The sequence below is a fragment of the Mastacembelus armatus genome, chromosome 24 (genome assembly GCF_900324485.2).
Source record: "Mastacembelus armatus chromosome 24, fMasArm1.2, whole genome shotgun sequence".
Lineage (NCBI taxonomy): Eukaryota > Metazoa > Chordata > Actinopteri > Synbranchiformes > Mastacembelidae > Mastacembelus > Mastacembelus armatus.
In genome coordinates this window covers 9,403,645-9,421,011 of record NC_046656.1, presented here as the reverse complement: position 1 = coordinate 9,421,011, position 17,367 = coordinate 9,403,645, and the positions used below count along the sequence as shown (strand labels likewise).

Genomic DNA, 17,367 nt, shown 5'->3' with positions numbered 1-17,367 from the left:
CACTGAATTGTGCTGCTTTTGTGTGTTTTCAATACGATATTGTATTTCATCTTTACAAAACAGTAAAATAAAATGTGAATTGTACATTAAAACAGCAAAAATAAATTGTACATTAAAAATGTTTTCGCGACTTTCCAATCAGATATTACGTAACACGGGGGTATTTATAAGAAATACACGTTTCACTGGGAGTTGTAGTTTTTTGTGCCTCGAAGCCAACCCTGTTTTGCCTCGTCAAGCACTCAAATTCCCGTGATGCTTCGGTGCTCGCCTAAGCCACTATAGCTGGTACACGCCTACGCTAAATAAACCCATCGACCGTAATCCGTGCGGGTCTTCTGCGGGTCTTTTCTCTCTCTGTGTGAGTTTGTTTTACACCCAGCTCAGAAATGGACAACTCTGGGAAGGAGAAGGAAGCCGCCCAGCTGATGGCCGACGCTGACAAAAAAGTCAAATCCTCCGGCTCTTTGTTGGGAGGGATGTTTGGAGGGTAAGCCAGCACTGCACCACAGGGCACACAGCTAGCGTAGTTTCCATCGAGTTAGTTCTCCTGTTAAACACAGAGACGTTTTATACAAGTGTGTTTGCACATTAAACCAAAAGGCCCGTGTGTTTTCTTTTCTCTCCATCTCAGTTAGTCAGCTGTGCTCATTGTAAACAGGCTCCTGGACACAGCGCTGGCCTGGAGATACGCACTACATTGTTTAAATACGGACACACACAGGTTAAAGGAAGACACTTCTCTCTGTAGTTTCACTCTTCAGTCTTCTCATTGTGTAAAATGTGTTGCAGTGTCTGAAAAACGGGGGGTTATTTTTGGTTGGAAGAGTTTCAGTGGGGAAAACATCATCTTATTGTGAAAGTCATCTAACGCAGGGGTGGGCAACCCTCCAACTCTCCCTGTCCTGCCCGCTGCTGATCACCTGGATCAAGGTGTGTCAGTGAACCAGAAGCTGGAAGATACCAGTTCACTTTGTCCTCTCCCCACTGCACCCTGATATGGGATGGTGTGGCCACCCTGAGCTACCGTCATAATCCCAAAGGCAGTGGTGAATGAATGAATGCTGACCCATTACAGCCATTGGTGGACTCATTAACACCCAACATTATTGTTTCTGGTTTTTCTCCAGGGTTTATTTATCTGTGACAATGGGGAAACTCCTCATGGTATTTATATATAATAAATATTATATTTTATTCTTATATTTGAGGCTTTTAAACACATAATAGACAGACAGAGCAGGAGTTTTGTCTGCCCTGGCCCACAATATTAAAAAAAGCCAGCAGTTATTTTTCTCTATGACTCAGTCTTTTTTTTTATTTTTTTTTTTATACTAAATTCTTTCCAAGGCAGTCCCAGATGTTGCTACTCTGCAGTTTTCACACGTGATAACTCTTGGCAGGCTTTCTACTGGCAATTCAGCGACTGACTAATCAGCGATGTAATCCTCTGCTGTGATTGAATGGCCAGAGTATTGTTACGACCACAGGGAGCTCCCAGGGGTCAGCTGCTTCTCTGTAGTGCCAGTGGAGAGCAATTCATTTAAGCCAGTCCACCACTCGGAGCTTTGACTCTCCCTGAAATGCCTGGCACACAGTTCATCTCACGCCAGGCTGTTTTTTTTGTTTGTTTGTTTTGTTTTGTTTTATTTTTTTTTACCTTATTCTTAGTATTGTGTACAGCTTTGCTGCTACTGTTTTCATTTGTCCTTTGTGTTTCTAGAGGACGTCACAAAGTGGAAGAGGCATGTGAGATGTACTGCAGAGCAGCCAACATGTTCAAGATCGCCAAGAACTGGAGTGGTGCGATAGTCTGTTTTCTACATATCAATTCAACTTATCAGTCTCAACTTGGCTGTAGGATTATTTGCTGTTTTTTGGCACCATAACAGCAAAACACAGCACCTGTGAAGGTGCCCGAATTTAAAAAAAAAAAACGTGGACTTACATGCTTAAATTTTAAATTAAAAATATTCTGTTTTTATCTTCTTCTTGTCTTCAGGTGCTGGAAATGCATTTTGCAAGGCAGCACGTCTTCATATGCAGCTGCAGAACAAACATGACTGTGCTACTAGTTTCATTGATGCAGGAAATGCTTATAAGAAGTCTGACCCTAATGGTAAATATTGCATGATTGGTAACCGAGTAAAAACATGCAGAAGTTAATGAAACATTGTCTGTAGACTTGCGTGTTAAATGATCATAAATATACTTATGCCTTTTCTTGAAAATCAATTGGTTGTTTATATCTAAAACACCTCTAATATTATTTTTTATTAATTTATTTTTGTATTTAACCATTTGTGATAAATGTCAGTAAGCAGCAGAGGTTTCCCACACCCAGCAGTGTGGAATCAGGGTAAAACAAGTGGGACATTACCTGAGCAAATTGTATCCTGAGTAAATTCTGGGACTGTTGACATTATATCAAGACAATTTAACACTGAGTGTTTGGCTACAAAGCTGTAATTTACTGTCAGGCAGATTGTCTGTCTTAGATTTCAGTAGATGCTTTCCAGGGCCTTGCTTATGGTTTTTGTTTTATACTTAATATTTTTCAACTAGCATCTGACAAAATGCAGAACTTAATGATATACAGTAATCACATTTTAATGTCCTTTTGCCTTGATGAAATAAAATTCCCTGTTGATTGATCCTGAATGAGGTGCTGTTTAAGGGTGTTAACCAAACTAACCATGTCTGTCTAACTCCTCTTTCCTTTATGCTGCCAAAAGAGGCAATCAAGTGTTTAAACGCTGCCATCGATATATACACAGACATGGTAAGATGCACTTAAAAAGTGTCCAGCTGTGTTCTCACCCACGACAGTAAATCCAGCCATATTGTTTTTGTTGGCAGGGAAGTGTCTACTTGAAACTGGTATTTGCTTTTGTTTTGATCGTACTGGATATGACATCATGTGGGTAACTTCCAGTGAGCTGTGGGTAAATCCAGCTTGTACTGATTTTTTTTTTTTTTTTTTTTTTTTTTTCCTCTCTGCTTCCCCCCCCAAGGGAAGATTCACCATCGCAGCCAAACACCATATCAGTATCGCAGAGGTCTACGAGTCTGATCTGGTGGATATTGAAAAGGTACCATTACCTAGGTCAGATGATATTACTGTTAATTATTCGTACTGCTGACCCTAAAATGACATTATCTGTTTGTTTGTTTTTTTGTTAAGGCTATTGCACATTATGAACAGGCAGCAGACTACTACAAAGGAGAAGAATCAAACAGGTATTGTTCTATACAGGATAAAACTGTATTATTTTCAGTCCTAGTACTGCCATTTCTATATGCAAGGAATCAAATAATTCAAGTTTTTAAAGTTATATGTGCACATTGAACTCTGCTATAAAGGTCTAAAACTATAAATTTCAAACACACAACCCTTAATTGAATGATGCTCTACAATGAGGCAGTAGCATTGATTTATGTCAGGCACTGGTCACTTAGAAGCTAATACAAATGAAAAGTCATACAAGAAACAGTCTGTTTTCTAAAAGACATTTTGGCATCAGCTAGCATGAACATTTTTGAAATAAGGAAGTTCCCTTGTGGATCAATAAAGTTTATCTAATCTAAAAGCAAAGGTGTAAGTAATGAAGTCAATAATAGCTGTTTCACATTTCCAGTAGCTGCTTTGTTGTTTGTTCTGTTCTGTTGTTCTGTTTCAATCTGCTGGTATTGTGCATGTTGTCATTATTTCCCAAAGATCACTAAATACAATGGAGCAGTGATAATATTAGCTCTGTTCCATTACATCTCCTTTACATTTCATTTGTGTTACTCTGTGGTGGTTTGTTGCACTCCCTAGTTCTGCCAACAAGTGTCTGTTGAAGGTGGGAGCTTACTGTGCACAGCTGGAGCAGTACCAGAAGGCTATTGAGATCTACGAGCAGGTGTGTACTCCTAGTATTTGTGTGTAATGGACATTCAGTCAGCACTGACTTTGATTTTCACGTATCTAGGTTGGAGCCAACACAATGGACAACCCACTGCTGAAGTACAGCGCCAAAGAATATTTTTTCAAAGCCGCCCTCTGTCATTTCATCGTCGATGAGCTCAACGCTAAGGTGACCTTATAGCTTTGTGGTTCAGTCTCAGGATTTGGGGCAGAATTGTAACGAGCCATGTCTCCACAGATTGCCGTTGAAAAATATGAGGAGATGTTCCCGGCGTTTTCGGACTCCAGAGAATGCAAGCTGCTGAAGGTAGATAAGAACACTGAGGAATCTCACAGCTTATTTTTCCCCTTTCAATTTATGCAGTTTCACTTAGTAACCTACATTTTTGTTATAACAGAAACTTCTTGAGGCTCATGAGGAACAGAACAGCGAGGCTTTCACAGAGGCGGTAAGACTTGTATACTCCATGAAAGTTGGCTAGCCTTATAATAATTGCCTCTGGTGAGCAACAGGAGTCCCACTGCTTCAGCTCTTGTAGTGTTGTTGGATCCCTTTGTTGTTCAGGCGCATTGAAGGCTGGATCTCAGGTATTCAGTCAGTCTCCCTAGGTCTGGAACTAGGACTCACTGATGTAGCATCGCTGTTGTTGATCCTGAAAGATTTTTCAAAGTGAACTCAAAGTCAGAGCGGCAGTAGGCCTCACCTACGGTTAAATAACTGAACCAGATATTGTGTGATTTATTCAGAAAATCTAACAAATGAAAAGAACATTTTAAATGTAATACAAACGTGGGAATGAAGCTCAATCATCTCGTCTGCTCACAGGTAAAGGAGTTTGACTCGATCTCACGCCTGGACCAGTGGCACACAACCCTCTTGCTGCGCATCAAAAAGACCATCCAGGGTGATGAAGGGGATCTGAAATGAAATCCAGGAAAATGCAGCATGGAGGGACAAATCAATCACGCATGCTTTTACACACACACATACACACCTCGCTGTGTATATCATCTGGACAGGAATGTCTGCTGATGATTTTGAATATCCCACTACTCACTGCTATACTTAGCTTTGCTTTCCTAATGAATCTAGTCAGAATGTAAATCCTCGCGCCCTCACCTCTATCTAGAGGATTGCTGCATAATTTTTTTTCTGCTGAAATCTCTCCTGGGGGGCGGGTTCAGGGCAGTATGTTGTATTGAAACTGAGATTAGTATTAAGAGAAGCACTGCATGTTTTGTACAGTTATTGGTTCATAGTCAGATGCAGCTTGTTTTTTTAATCTAGTTTATTATATATTTGAATTATTTCAGTGTTTGTTGTATATAAGATAATCATGGTGTGTATGGATTTAGAGAGTGCAATGTTACATTTATTTAGATTGTGTTGAAGTAGAAAAGAAGCGTTATATCAGTCATACTTCTTAAAATTCAAGTCACTACCATAAAACAAGATTATGGAGGAGAGACCCTTCATGATGAAGGGCAATGTTATGCACCAAGTGTAGACTGTTAAACATTTGTACCTAATTAAAATCAGGTGATTTTTCTCCTTACATATTTTAGGTTATTTATTATCACTTTAGGATTTGTTGCTTTAATATTACTTTGAATGTTCCACTCTGTCAGACATGGTTTATGGTTTGAACGAAAAGCACTGACACGGAAAACCTTACTCCATACTCCCAGGGCAGCCACCTTGGGGTAATGTGCATCATTAGTCTCTCATCTCGTGCCGTGTTGTGTTGTGAACTTGCGAAGATGTGCTGCTGCAGCGCGCCTTCCAAATAGCCAGTTGTTAAGCATGCCACTGTGTATAGTTTAGTGTTAGGTTCACTAGTGTGAGCCAGACCAAAGTTTTTACCAAAGGGTCAGTCACCCTGCGTATCCAGCTTCTTCCAGGTGGAATGACAACGGACCTTGGATATGATCTGTGTGCTTGTGCAAATGGACAATAATAAAGGTATCCATTCCAAGAAGGTTCTGGGTTCTATTCCTGTTTGAACATATGCAGAGTATACATGTTTCTCTGCTAGGCTGGCAATTTGTCTAAGGTGTGCCCCGCCGCTCGCCCAAGGTCAGCTGGGATTGGCTCCAGCCCAATGCGGCGCTAAAATGGACTAAGTGGTATAGAGAAAGGATTGATGTACTTTTATTGATCTACAGTGAGATATTGCTGAAACTGTTAGCAGATCGCTATTGTAACCTGATACATTTGAATTTTTTGTTGGTGAGGTAAAGAAAACATGTTTAATCAATCATCTGGTACAGCAGGCTACATGTAAGCATTATGTTCTTATACAACATTAATTATTTCATGCTTAGTATGTATTTACTTTGTGTCTGATTAAAATGTAAATAGCCTACAAGCATCTAAATTACCTTTGTTATGATGGAAACTGGATTATGGATTAGTTTCTAAAAATAACACACATCTACAAAACAAATGTGATTAATATGGCAAAAAGGCACCAACTAATTTAAACAGGCTAATTGCTAATTTTTCCAAACGTCAGAGGTTATTGTTATTGGAGCCAGCCTTATGGACTGCTTAAAGATTTAATGCACTATCTGCCAAACATAAACACTTGCAAATACAGCTGTGGTTTTATGGTTCAACCGTGACAGGATTTATATAGACTTAACAGTAAGCGGTTTCATTGATACTCAGACCAAAATAAATCTACAGAGCTGTGAAAAGCCTATGGTCATTCCAATGGTGTATGGAAAGCTACTTGAGGGTTCACTGAGTTGCTGCGCTGTAGCTGCCAAGGACTTCTGATGAGATTCCCAGAACTATCCGACTACATCACATCCACACTGTAACTCCTGAAATATTAACACGTAATTAATATGAGGGGTAAACTACACTGAACTTGCTAGTGATATTTTGCTTTACATGTAATGAACTTAGTCACCTTAATTGCATTTGTATTTATGAATCGTCCCACATCTCGCACATTAATTATATATTAGTTATCTTTAAAACATGAGGGCAAAGAGCAAGATTTTTGTGATATTTAATGGATTCCTTTATATTCCAACAGAATTTGATATACAATAAATGTCATATCCAAATCTGACTAATTCAACACTGGACGTCAAATCATAACGATGAAACACTGCACAGTCGGAACACAAAGTGTACATATAAAATAACATGAAAAGATGGATTGAAGTGAATTATTAAATTTCTAATCCTACATTAAAGATCTTTCTATCCACATGCATACTTTTACACAGCATTTTGAGCTGAGTCTTCCTTAGGATCAGCTGTTATCTCCTGCCCTTTGCAGTCCATCACTTTGGATAGCAGCTGTTCTTTTTCACAAACCTTGTCAGCGACAATCACAGTCTGGATATTGGGCTGTAATATAGCTGTCTCAGAAGTGGCATTGATCTCTGAAACAGGAGCTAAAATGGTCTGTGATGCAGCAGCTTCCAGCACCGATGTCGTTGAAACAGCAGATGCAAATGTTCTGTCAGAAACTGAGAGAACTGAGGGTACAGACAGTGAGCTGGAGGCAGCGTCAGAGGAGATGGGATGAGCCATAGACACAGGTATAGAGAAGGGCACAGGGATAGCTGAACCATCTAAGGAAATTATGCTAGTCCCTGTAGTCTCAGTGGTTACAATGGGCTGGATCTGCGACCCAGGTGGCACTTCAGTGTGGATGACAGTGATCCCACCGAGGGCGCTGTGACTGACCAAAGCAATGGGTCCATGACTGGTCCATTCAGATGGGAGAGTGACTGTATCTGAAAGCAAGACGGAGTCTGTGTTGGCTATACCAGACACGTCGCTGGTTACAGCAGCATTACCACCACTTCTTTTAGTTGTGTTCTTTTTCTCCCTCGCACCTGCCTTTTCTGTCTTTCCCTTAGTGGGAGATTTGGGTTTCTCCACATTCCCCTCCAGCACCACAAGGTAGTTCTTCCAGGGAGCATGTGAGTCATGAATCTGAAGGTTATAAGAGCTCATGTTAATTTCACAGCAATCTGATGGGAAAAGTACTTTAAATACAAGCTATCAGATGATCAACATTGGCAGCCGTTGTGCAAATAGCTGAAATACCATTGATGCTCTTCCAATGTAAAAAACCCTTTCAGGTAGTACAGCTACAGTAACACTAACCATAGTGTGCCTGCGAAGGGTAGACTTGTCTGTAAAGGTGCGACTACAAAGGCCACACATGTAGGGCTTCTCTCCTGTGTGAATACGCTGGTGCCTCTGGAGGGCGTTGAGCTGGGTAAACTGCTTCTCACAGTCTTTACATCTGTATGGACGCTCGCCTAGTGAGTGTGAACAAAAGAACAGCAAGGATGAAAATACAACAAAATTATTTGACCACAAATGTCTGAGCTGTAAAAGTAGATCATCCAAAATAACCAAAAACAAATATGCCAATAATTTCTACAATTGCCTGTATGTATTTTTAGATGCTGGTGAAGGGAATTCCTCTGAGCGAAGCCTCGACCACACTGTTCACACTTGTATGGCTTGGACCCAGTGTGGATGTTTGAGTGGTGTCTCAGATATTCTTTTGATGCAAAACTTTTCCCACACGCCTCACACATGTAGGGCTTCTCTCCTAAGGGAAGAGAGAGACACATTCTTAGTTGAGGCACATACTAGTGAGGGTGGCTCCTGTGAAATTAAAGATGGCAAATAGTTCTGACATGATATCACCGTTACCTGTGTGTGATCGCTTATGATAGCCCAACATGTGTTTCTGAGTGAACCGGGCATCACACTCATCACATGCAAACGGCTTCTCTCCCGTGTGAATCCTATAATCAAACAGACAAGTTTAGCCCACAGCTATTTATACATATACTGCACATATGAATGTATAAATAAAGACGACTATTATTAGGTCATTACAACTCTTACCAGTTTTTTCTTTTGCTCAACTCACATTCCAAATTAAAAGCTGGAGCCCTTTTTTTCTAAAATCCCACCTCTCTGCCATCCACACAACCCCAAAGTGAAGTTCAGTACCTGCGGTGCATCTTAAGGGCAGAGTTCTGTGTAAATCTGGACCCACAGTCATTGCACTGAAAAGGCTTTGTGCCAGTGTGTGTCCTCTCATGCAACAACAGGGCAGTTTTGGAGCTCAGTGCCTTTCCACACTCAGGACAGACATGCTGCAGATTGTTATGTTCATGTACCTGAGAAGCAGCAGGGATGTAAGATAGAAATGACCAAAGCGTGCAGATAAAAGGCACTCTTAAGAAAGTATTATTATTACATATTATACTGCATATACTTTAGCGTGGAAATAGCACTGATTATGACTTACACAAACAAGTGTGTGGAATTTCATGAATCCTCACCTGTCTTTGATGGCGAACAACATCCTTCTTTCGTTTGAAAGTCTTTGCGCAGGAGTCACAGGCGAAGAGCCTCTCATTACTGTGGACATGCTTTTCATGAATCTTCAGGTTGCTGCGGTTAGCGAAGGTCTGCAGGCAGGTGTCACAGCGATAGATGACATCTGCTTTCACTCCATGGTATGTACTGGCCATGAAAGGAGGAAGACGAGGAGGGTTAGGTATCACGAACAACTGCACTGACAATCATCACTATCTCAGGGGGAAGAACACGTCAAACTACTTTAACTGATTCCCAATGTGTTTCAATGACATCAGGAATACATTCAGGTGTTATAATGAACCTAAGTAAACATTTTGGTAGTGATGGTATGTTTGATATGAGGTTACATGCTCGGCTGATTCATGCAGTCTGTATATTTTAGACAGCTATGCTGTAAATGAATGAATGAATGAATGAATGAATGACCTGTGGAGCAGTCTATGTCCTACCTGATGTGCTTCAAGTAGCTCCTTTCATAGTGGAACGTGCGCTGACACTTGTTACACTGGAACTGGGCTTTGGATGTCCTTTTTGGTGTCTTGTTGGACTGTCCCTCGTCCTCGTCTTCATCCTCGTCCTCCTCCTCCAAAGATAATGACAAGGGATCTTCAGAGTTGGTACTCTTCAAATCCTCCTCACTTTTCCAGTCATCCACATCAGAGGCTGGAATTGCCAATGAAGGCTCATCTCCTTTCTCCGCTTGATTCTCCTGCTGAGCCTTGTCTTCAATCGTGTCCTCGTGTCCTCCTGTGTCCTCACTGCTAACTTGATTTTCATTGTTAAAAGTCTCTGTATTAGTATTTAAATGCCTTTGAAGCACTTTAAGGCCACCCAGCCTCACTCTTAGCGTTCTTCCTGGTCTTTTTTCATCCTTCACTGTGTCATTTGCCTGTAACCTTTTTGACGGTACTTCTTTCTCAGAGCTCTGTGGGGACAGCTGTCGCTTAGCAAACAAACCACGAGACTGCTTCTTACCTCTGATCCTCTCCTTTTTCGTGCCCACCTGTGTGTCATCCTTATCTACGGCTTTTGGTGATGACGTTTTCTTCGCGTATGTTTGTACAATGCCAGCACTCATGGCTTCCCCACAAACTGCTGACAGATCCTCACAGTCCAAAAGTTGTGCCGCTGCTTGGACATCACCAATCCTGTCTCTGGAAACTTCAACTTTACCAGTGTACACAAATTCCAAAAACCTGGAGAATTCATTGGAATGCATATTGGAGAGGAATAACTTGTCTCGGCCTTCATCCTGAGAGAGAAGGATCTTCTTGAAGTAGCCACTGGATGCTGCAAGCATCAGCTGGTGGGCTTGAAACTCCTGCACGTCTCCCTGGTAGTCCACCTGCACAGTCACATCAGTCAGCTGTCCCTGCAGCCTTAGCTGCTGCAGGCCAGCCAGGAGGTTTTCATGGTGCAACTTAGAGGTGAGCTGGACCACGTTGACCCCCATAATTCAACTGAGGTGCTGAGCAAACAAAAGGAGGGGAAACAGTGAGCTGGGGAGGCTGTTACCTCATTATGTTAAGACAAACATATATTGAACAATGTTTGGGCCTAGTTTCAGAGCAATAACCATGAAATACGAGCTAAATTTGATCCGATAAATGTCGAGTTCTTAAAATAACCAACACGAGGTGCAACTAAACTACCTACCTGCCAGCACAGCAGACTAAATGTGGTATTTTGTTGTGGTTTCGGTCCAATGAGTGGTGCTAGGGTTACTACCAGCTAACAGTAGCATAATGGCCCAATGTAAACAAGCTAGGCTGGCTAACATTAGCATTAGCATTGCCCAATGTTTAACAGGGTTAGCGCTGCTACACAGACACGGTGCATGCTGCAGCAGCCTCCGCGGATAACTACAACCACGACACGGAGCTTTTCTTACCGTAAGCTCGGTAAAATGGCAGCCCTTCACAAATGCTCGCAGCGGAAGGTATTTCCTGTAGAAGTCGCTCCCGTCTGCTCTCTCGGAGAGATCCGGTGTCCAGCTGGCTGATCTGGGATCGGTCTGCGTTTATGAAACCTTCAGAGGTTGCGGACAAACCGCTGTTCCTGGATCAGTGAAGCAGGTTTATTGACTATAAGCGCATAACCCTGAGCATTTTGTTTGCTGTGAAGCTAACCCAGCTAGCTGACACCCTCAAACTGTTTCTGTTGGTCCCCTTCGCCTTTAAACCACGTTTAACTGACTTTAAACAGTAAACTGTTGCACCTGTGATTAGGATATGTGAAGGAAAATGTTTTAAATGGCGATAGAAGCTGTAACTATATAGTTACATGTGCACTGGTGGCGTGTCCCCGCATGGGGGCGCCATTGTACACCTTTAAGCCTTTTCAGGTTGCTCTAATTCTAGCTGATCATTTCACTGGGCTGTAACACTGATGAGCTATTAAAGTTGCTGCTTAACACCTTTTGTGTAGAAAAATAAGCAGGTCCACGACCAGTGCAAAAAGAGGCCAACATGCTGAAATGTTTAAGCTAAGATATTTCCATTCAGAGCAGCATAAATCATCTGCAGAGTTGCAAAAACCATGCTGTCATACCAGAGGTGTATGGAAAGCTACTTGAGGGTTCTCTGGAGTGCTGTTCCACAGCTGCCAAGGTTTATTTCTTCTTCCAGAGGAAATCCGTATACCTTACATTTGTCTTAATGAATTGTGCAAGCTCGCAATCTGCTCTGTTCCGGTGACTCATGCTGCACCGAGGACCAGAGCTGTGCAGACTTCAGCTCTGACCTGGAACACTATGTTCGTCTGGATTTTGTTATATTATTCCTCTGCCACACACACGCACACAATGCCACATCTTATAGATTCCTCTTTTCTTGTGTTTTAACACAGAGAACTGTATGACACTTAACGTTTGCAGATGCAATGATCTGTAGCTGTAAATGGGAATCAATTGTATTGGCATTGGTGTTAATAAGTGTTACCATAATAATAAGCCGAGAATAAAGAATTACTGTGAAGTTATGAAGCTAAAAAGATAAAAGAAGATAAAAACCTCAATACTAGAAATCTGTTCTTCCATTTCCTAAAGAAAACAACCAGGTTCATGTGAGGTCAAAATGGGACTACCTGACTGCATTGTTCATAGCAACCCAATATTCAATAATGTTATAAAATGATATGGATCGATTCATACTGATTATTAGATTACAGATTCTGTGACTGGGTGTTAAGTTTGCTATGGACCCCTGGGAGAGAGCATAAGGCTCTGTATAAATACCACATTCTCCTTGAGGGCTGAGCAACCCTAAAAGCCCCTGTTCCAGTGTGTTACTTACATAATCCAGGGTATGAACATATGGTGCATGACTGAAATAACAAAAGGTCAAACTCTCATTTCAGAAAGATGTCATTTTAATCTTCTTTTGGTGACAGTGGTTGACTTTTCACATTACCTGAGGGTATTTTGTGTTACTCAAAAGGTACACAGTTGTGCTGCGGAGAGATAAAAGAATTGCCATGTATCTACAGTCAAGGGTTCAGATGTTGTTATTGCATGGCGTGCATAATAGTCAGCTGCTTCACCAGGCTGTTCAGTAACACGTTAAATACCTACAGAAATACCATGAAGTTGTCAGTGGAGAGGATGAGATATAAATACTTGCTGAAAGGTGATGGGCTCAGCAAACAAAACATTCTACCAGCACTGGATCATGTTTGCTCTGCTATGGGTAGACTCCTCCACACGACCGAAAATATCAGTGCTGATGTTCCACAGCGCACAAACAACATAACAAAATGTGCACTGTGTGAGAGAAAAAGCAAAACTTGAAGCCAAGGCCGATTTTAATTTGAGGCTTAAGAGCACACACACTGTAAAAAGAAAAACACATTCGGGTTCAGGGGTTTGGTGGGGATGGTTTTGTCCAGGCTCGGTTTGTGTGCTGGAGTCGTACAAACACGTTCATTTGGATGCAGTGAGGGCAAGTCAGTCGGTGTCCTGGTAGGACCTTTCTACAACTCCTTACAAGGGTTAACTCATGATCCCAGCAGGCGAAGTGAACCAGTGATGGTAAACACTAGAACATTACGTGGAAGTGCAGACAGTGGTGGTCCAAGAATAACCACAGCATTCTCTTTGTGCTTGCCCATATAACCACACAGCTGATGCCAGACCAATCAAAAACCAGTCCAACTCAGTATTGTGGTGTCTTTCTCTTCAGTGAACTCGGTTAACAGAAAACATGTTTCATGAAATACTTATTCATCTTCTTAGACTTATATTTCAACAGGCATCAAGACATTTTAATAAATGGCATGTTCTTATTTTGACACTGGGATACACTTTATTGATTCTAAGCTGCGGTTTTAGTTAACGGACACGAATCGCCAGCAATATTTATGCAAGGAAGGAACTGGACAGGAGTCAAATATTGCACATGTTTGTGCAGTCCCGTCAAGGCCAAGGCTACTTTGCCAGGATACACACAGCAGTCCAGACCTGTCTATGGTAGTCTCTCATAAGAAGTCGGTCTAATTCCTTTCCCCTTCTTGTTTCCTTTTTCACTGGATAGATGCCACACCTCATTCAGCCTGTGCAGACTATCACTGGAACCCCCTAAGACCTCAATGCAACCTAGAGATATAGGAAAGCAATGATTCACAAAATTCAAAGAACAGCATTTGTGCCTTAATGTGGAAAAGAATGATGAAAAGTTGCAGTTTGATCGAATATGATCAACGTGCTCGAATATGCAACGTAAGTCAAAATCTTGTTTCTGTGCTGGTGGTGTGTCTTTCTCGGAAACGATTCCACCAGCCTCAGTTCCAGTTTAATGTTTAATGCCAGCACATGAAACGCAGTAAATATTACACCTGCTAAACATCAGTGTTGTTAGCATTTAGCTCAGAGCACAGCTTCACAGAGCTGCTGCTGCTGCTGCTGCTGGTGTTGGTGTTGCTGCAGACACAGCTTCGTTCTGAACTCCTTCCCCTGCAGTGTACTGTAACAAACAACTTCACCTACGTGAAATTAATATTGTGCAAATATAATTGGTGAATGTGAGCTGTCCTCACCCTGTCAAATAGGCCTGTGCTCATTTTCACCAAACAGAGATATTTTTCTCCTTCTGCTTGCCTGGTTCGGAAAATACTTTCCTTTCATTGATGAAAAGATATACAGCATTCAGAGATGAAATTACTTTCCAAATGGCCTCTGACTCACCATCTCTATTCCCAGTGCTCTCTCTCGCACACACCCTCCCTCCCTCACCCCCTACTCCACCTTGACTCGTCCTTGTGAATGTTCTATTGTAACTGTATACAGCACTTAGCACTTCAGACGGCAGACAAACCAACTCAAGGACAACTGCCCACTCTTGCTATGCTCATAAATAGACTACTTGCCCAGGCTTACCAATCACCTAACCCACCGAGTTTGTGTGGGTGCTTGTGAACATTGTGTAGCTCGCACCAAAATAGATCTCCAGTGCTGCTGCGTGAGGGTGGATTCGGGCCTCCAGCCTGCAGTGAACGAGACCAGTTTGCACAGGGAGATGTGATTGTTTTGACTTTGAAAATGAAAAATAATAACTCACAAAGTACATCCCTTTATACTCTAATGTGTGATTTGGTAATCTAAAACCACATTAAAACAGGTGGTGTCACCTCCACAGAGGTTCCCAGAATGCAACACTCTCTCCGACTGTGTGGGACATGACCGTCAGCACATTCCTGAAGAGCTGGATCCCCAGAAGCAACAATTCCTCCTTCCTCTCTTCCCTCCCTTCCTTCCTGCCGCCCTCGTGTCCTCTCCTTTGCTTCTGCAGATTGCATCACTCGTCTGCCTCATGGCCTCCACTGCTCGGACCCTTTAATCACAAATAGCATACACGTATACACACATACTGGGAAAACTAAACGCGTGCACACTGTTGACACACACAAATGCAGACACACACCCACACCCACTGTGGGCAGAATGCACCCTCGTCAGTCCTTGTACTGGTTTTGTGGCTCCAGCTGGAATTTTATGGTTGGTTTGAGCAGAGGATTCTGGAGGATTTCCAGCTGCCCTCCAAAGACTCTGCTCCTCTCTTTCTCTCCCTCAACCACTTTGTTCCTTCTCTTCAGCTTTCATTTCTTTTTCTTTCCCTCCTCTCTTCCTCCTCCTTCCCTGTCCTACCCGCTCGCCCTCAAGGTCAAAAATATCCTGTGGTTTAGGTTTGATCCCTTGGATATGCCTTTGCTCTCTCCCTCTCTTTCTGTCTCTCCCTTCATTTTCTTTCCTTCCCTTTTTCACACAGACACACACACACTCTCTCTGCACTACTCTCAGCATTCCTATACAGGAAACACATGCTATGATCAGCATAGGCGGGTCTGTGTGCCTTACAACTGCACACACACACACACACACATGCTCCCTCCCACCTCGGGTCAACAGGTTATTCACACGTTACAAGTGGAAAGGAAAAAAAGTCATCATCATCATCATCATCATCATCATCATTCTCTGAATCTCTGCTGTCATCGCTGAAGATGTTGTCCATCCTAAATCTTATGGTCAATTGAGAGTAAATAAAAGAGACTGATCCTTAACCTCTTCCCATGAAGCAACAGTCAATCAACTGCACTGGCCCCAGCCAAGTTAACCCTGCTCTTTTGGGTTCACCTAGTCTTGCGTTGTGTAACATGGCAGAGGTCCAGCACTTGTGTAATAACAGAGGCCTTGGCTGGCTTGAAAGAACGCCAGTTTAATCAGTCATCCCTTCATATCCGTGGGTTAATGGAGGAAAACATAGTGTTGCCCAATTAAACTTCTGTTCATGTGTCTCACGAGTATGAACCTAAGTCAGCTCTTAAGTTAAGAGTTCCTACTGGAAAATAATAGTCCAAAAGTGATTTACATAAATCTGCTCTTGCTATAAATCTGATATTTTTCCCCTTTTCTTTCAATTAAGGGGGTGTTTGAATCCAGATTTAGGATCTATAGTGAGATATGTAGACTGTACAGAAAATTATTAATCCACCTTTAACATTATTCACTTGCATCCATTTCACATATAATTTTCTAAAATTGTGGTGTGTATAACCCTGATGCAGACGGCTAAATACTGAACTGAAATCTTTTTGTTTTTCAGAGCCCAGAACACTTTCATAAGCCGCCACCGTCTTTCCCAGTTTTCAAAGAAAAAGTCATTTTTATAATTTTGCAATCACATTTCCCTGTGCAAACTAGGGGGCATTCTGGGAAGCCAGATTGTCTTTGTAACCATATTGGACCTCCCTAATTAAGTTCTGTTACCACATTGCACATTCAAGGGCCGGGCCCCCAGGTGTGTTTCCAGGAAATCCTTCTGCTATGTCTGGCTTTGGGTAAATCACTTGCGGGGACAGTGGCTTTAATAGGGATTGCTGTAGCACTGTTTCCAATTGACACTTTAACAGGGAAGAAGAAAGACTCCCACTAAAATAAACCACAAATAGTTCTAGAGAAGCACTGCACCCTGCCACCCGGTTTGAGCTTGTTGACACAACGGCTCAAGACCAATTGTTTTTTAAATACGCAACCGGTTGTCAAATATACAGTGTCAAATTAACTTTGGTGTTGCCTTCCAACGGCCTGTGTTCTCCATACTGCATTTGGCCATTTTCTTTGGGTCGTCTCCCAGAAGTGGAGGAGACCACAGACATGAAAATACCTATGTGAAATGAAGCCTAACAGTACTGACAGCTGGCTCAAACCATGTAGTATAGCCTGCCTGTAGACTTACAGTAAGCTGGCGAGACTGTTTTTAGTTACTTTCATCATGGTTTCTTAATTTTTTATTGTCTGCAATCAACGATACTATCAGTTGTTTGATTTCTACAGCCGCCAGTTACTTGCTTCAGAAAAAAAGGCTTTAAAAGCTAAAATGTTATCTCACTTGGTGAGAAAATGAGGGAGGTATTTGCTGTACAATTTCTGAGTAACAAACCCTTGAAGTAAGATCTCCAACGCTGACCTACAGCTCTTTGTGGATCACCACAAAGTCCTGATAATCCTTAGAAACACAGCCTTGCTTTAAGAGCCGCCATTTGCTTTGTGTATGATCCCTGCTCTCCCCCGGCATCCTTTTAAAAT

At 42.0% G+C, this 17,367-nt stretch overlaps 2 protein-coding genes across 4 annotated transcripts; one reads left to right on the top strand and one right to left on the bottom strand.

Annotated features, from left to right (window-relative positions):
- Positions 1 to 289: 289 nt before the first annotated feature.
- On the top strand, positions 290 to 5,889 carry napbb (N-ethylmaleimide-sensitive factor attachment protein, beta b). 2 transcript variants are annotated; one of them, XM_026319177.1, is made up of 11 exons: positions 290 to 490; positions 1,724 to 1,803; positions 2,003 to 2,119; positions 2,736 to 2,782; positions 3,015 to 3,092; positions 3,185 to 3,240; positions 3,821 to 3,905; positions 3,975 to 4,079; positions 4,149 to 4,217; positions 4,309 to 4,359; positions 4,737 to 5,889. In XM_026319177.1, exons 1-11 carry the CDS (start codon positions 390 to 392, stop codon positions 4,836 to 4,838), a joined length of 891 nt encoding a protein of 296 aa, XP_026174962.1. In that variant the 5' UTR covers positions 290 to 389; the 3' UTR covers positions 4,839 to 5,889. The 2 variants fall into 2 exon arrangements, with proteins under 2 accessions (XP_026174962.1, XP_026174963.1); XM_026319178.1 differs by lacking the exon at positions 2,736 to 2,782 and having other exon boundaries at positions 437 to 490.
- Positions 5,890 to 6,914: 1,025 nt separating this feature from the next.
- Positions 6,915 to 11,463, bottom strand: gzf1 (GDNF-inducible zinc finger protein 1). 2 transcript variants are annotated; one of them, XM_026319386.2, is made up of 8 exons: positions 11,179 to 11,463; positions 9,737 to 10,755; positions 9,248 to 9,431; positions 8,913 to 9,082; positions 8,607 to 8,701; positions 8,335 to 8,502; positions 8,046 to 8,203; positions 6,915 to 7,871 (listed from the first exon to the last, which is right to left on the bottom strand). In XM_026319386.2, the coding sequence occupies exons 2-8, from the start codon at positions 10,738 to 10,740 to the stop codon at positions 7,146 to 7,148; spliced, it is 2,505 nt and encodes an 834-aa protein (XP_026175171.1). In that variant the 5' UTR covers positions 10,741 to 10,755; positions 11,179 to 11,463; the 3' UTR covers positions 6,915 to 7,145. The 2 variants fall into 2 exon arrangements, with proteins under 2 accessions (XP_026175171.1, XP_026175172.1); XM_026319387.1 differs by lacking the exon at positions 11,179 to 11,463 and adding an exon at positions 10,944 to 11,162.
- Positions 11,464 to 17,367: the final 5,904 nt, after the last annotated feature.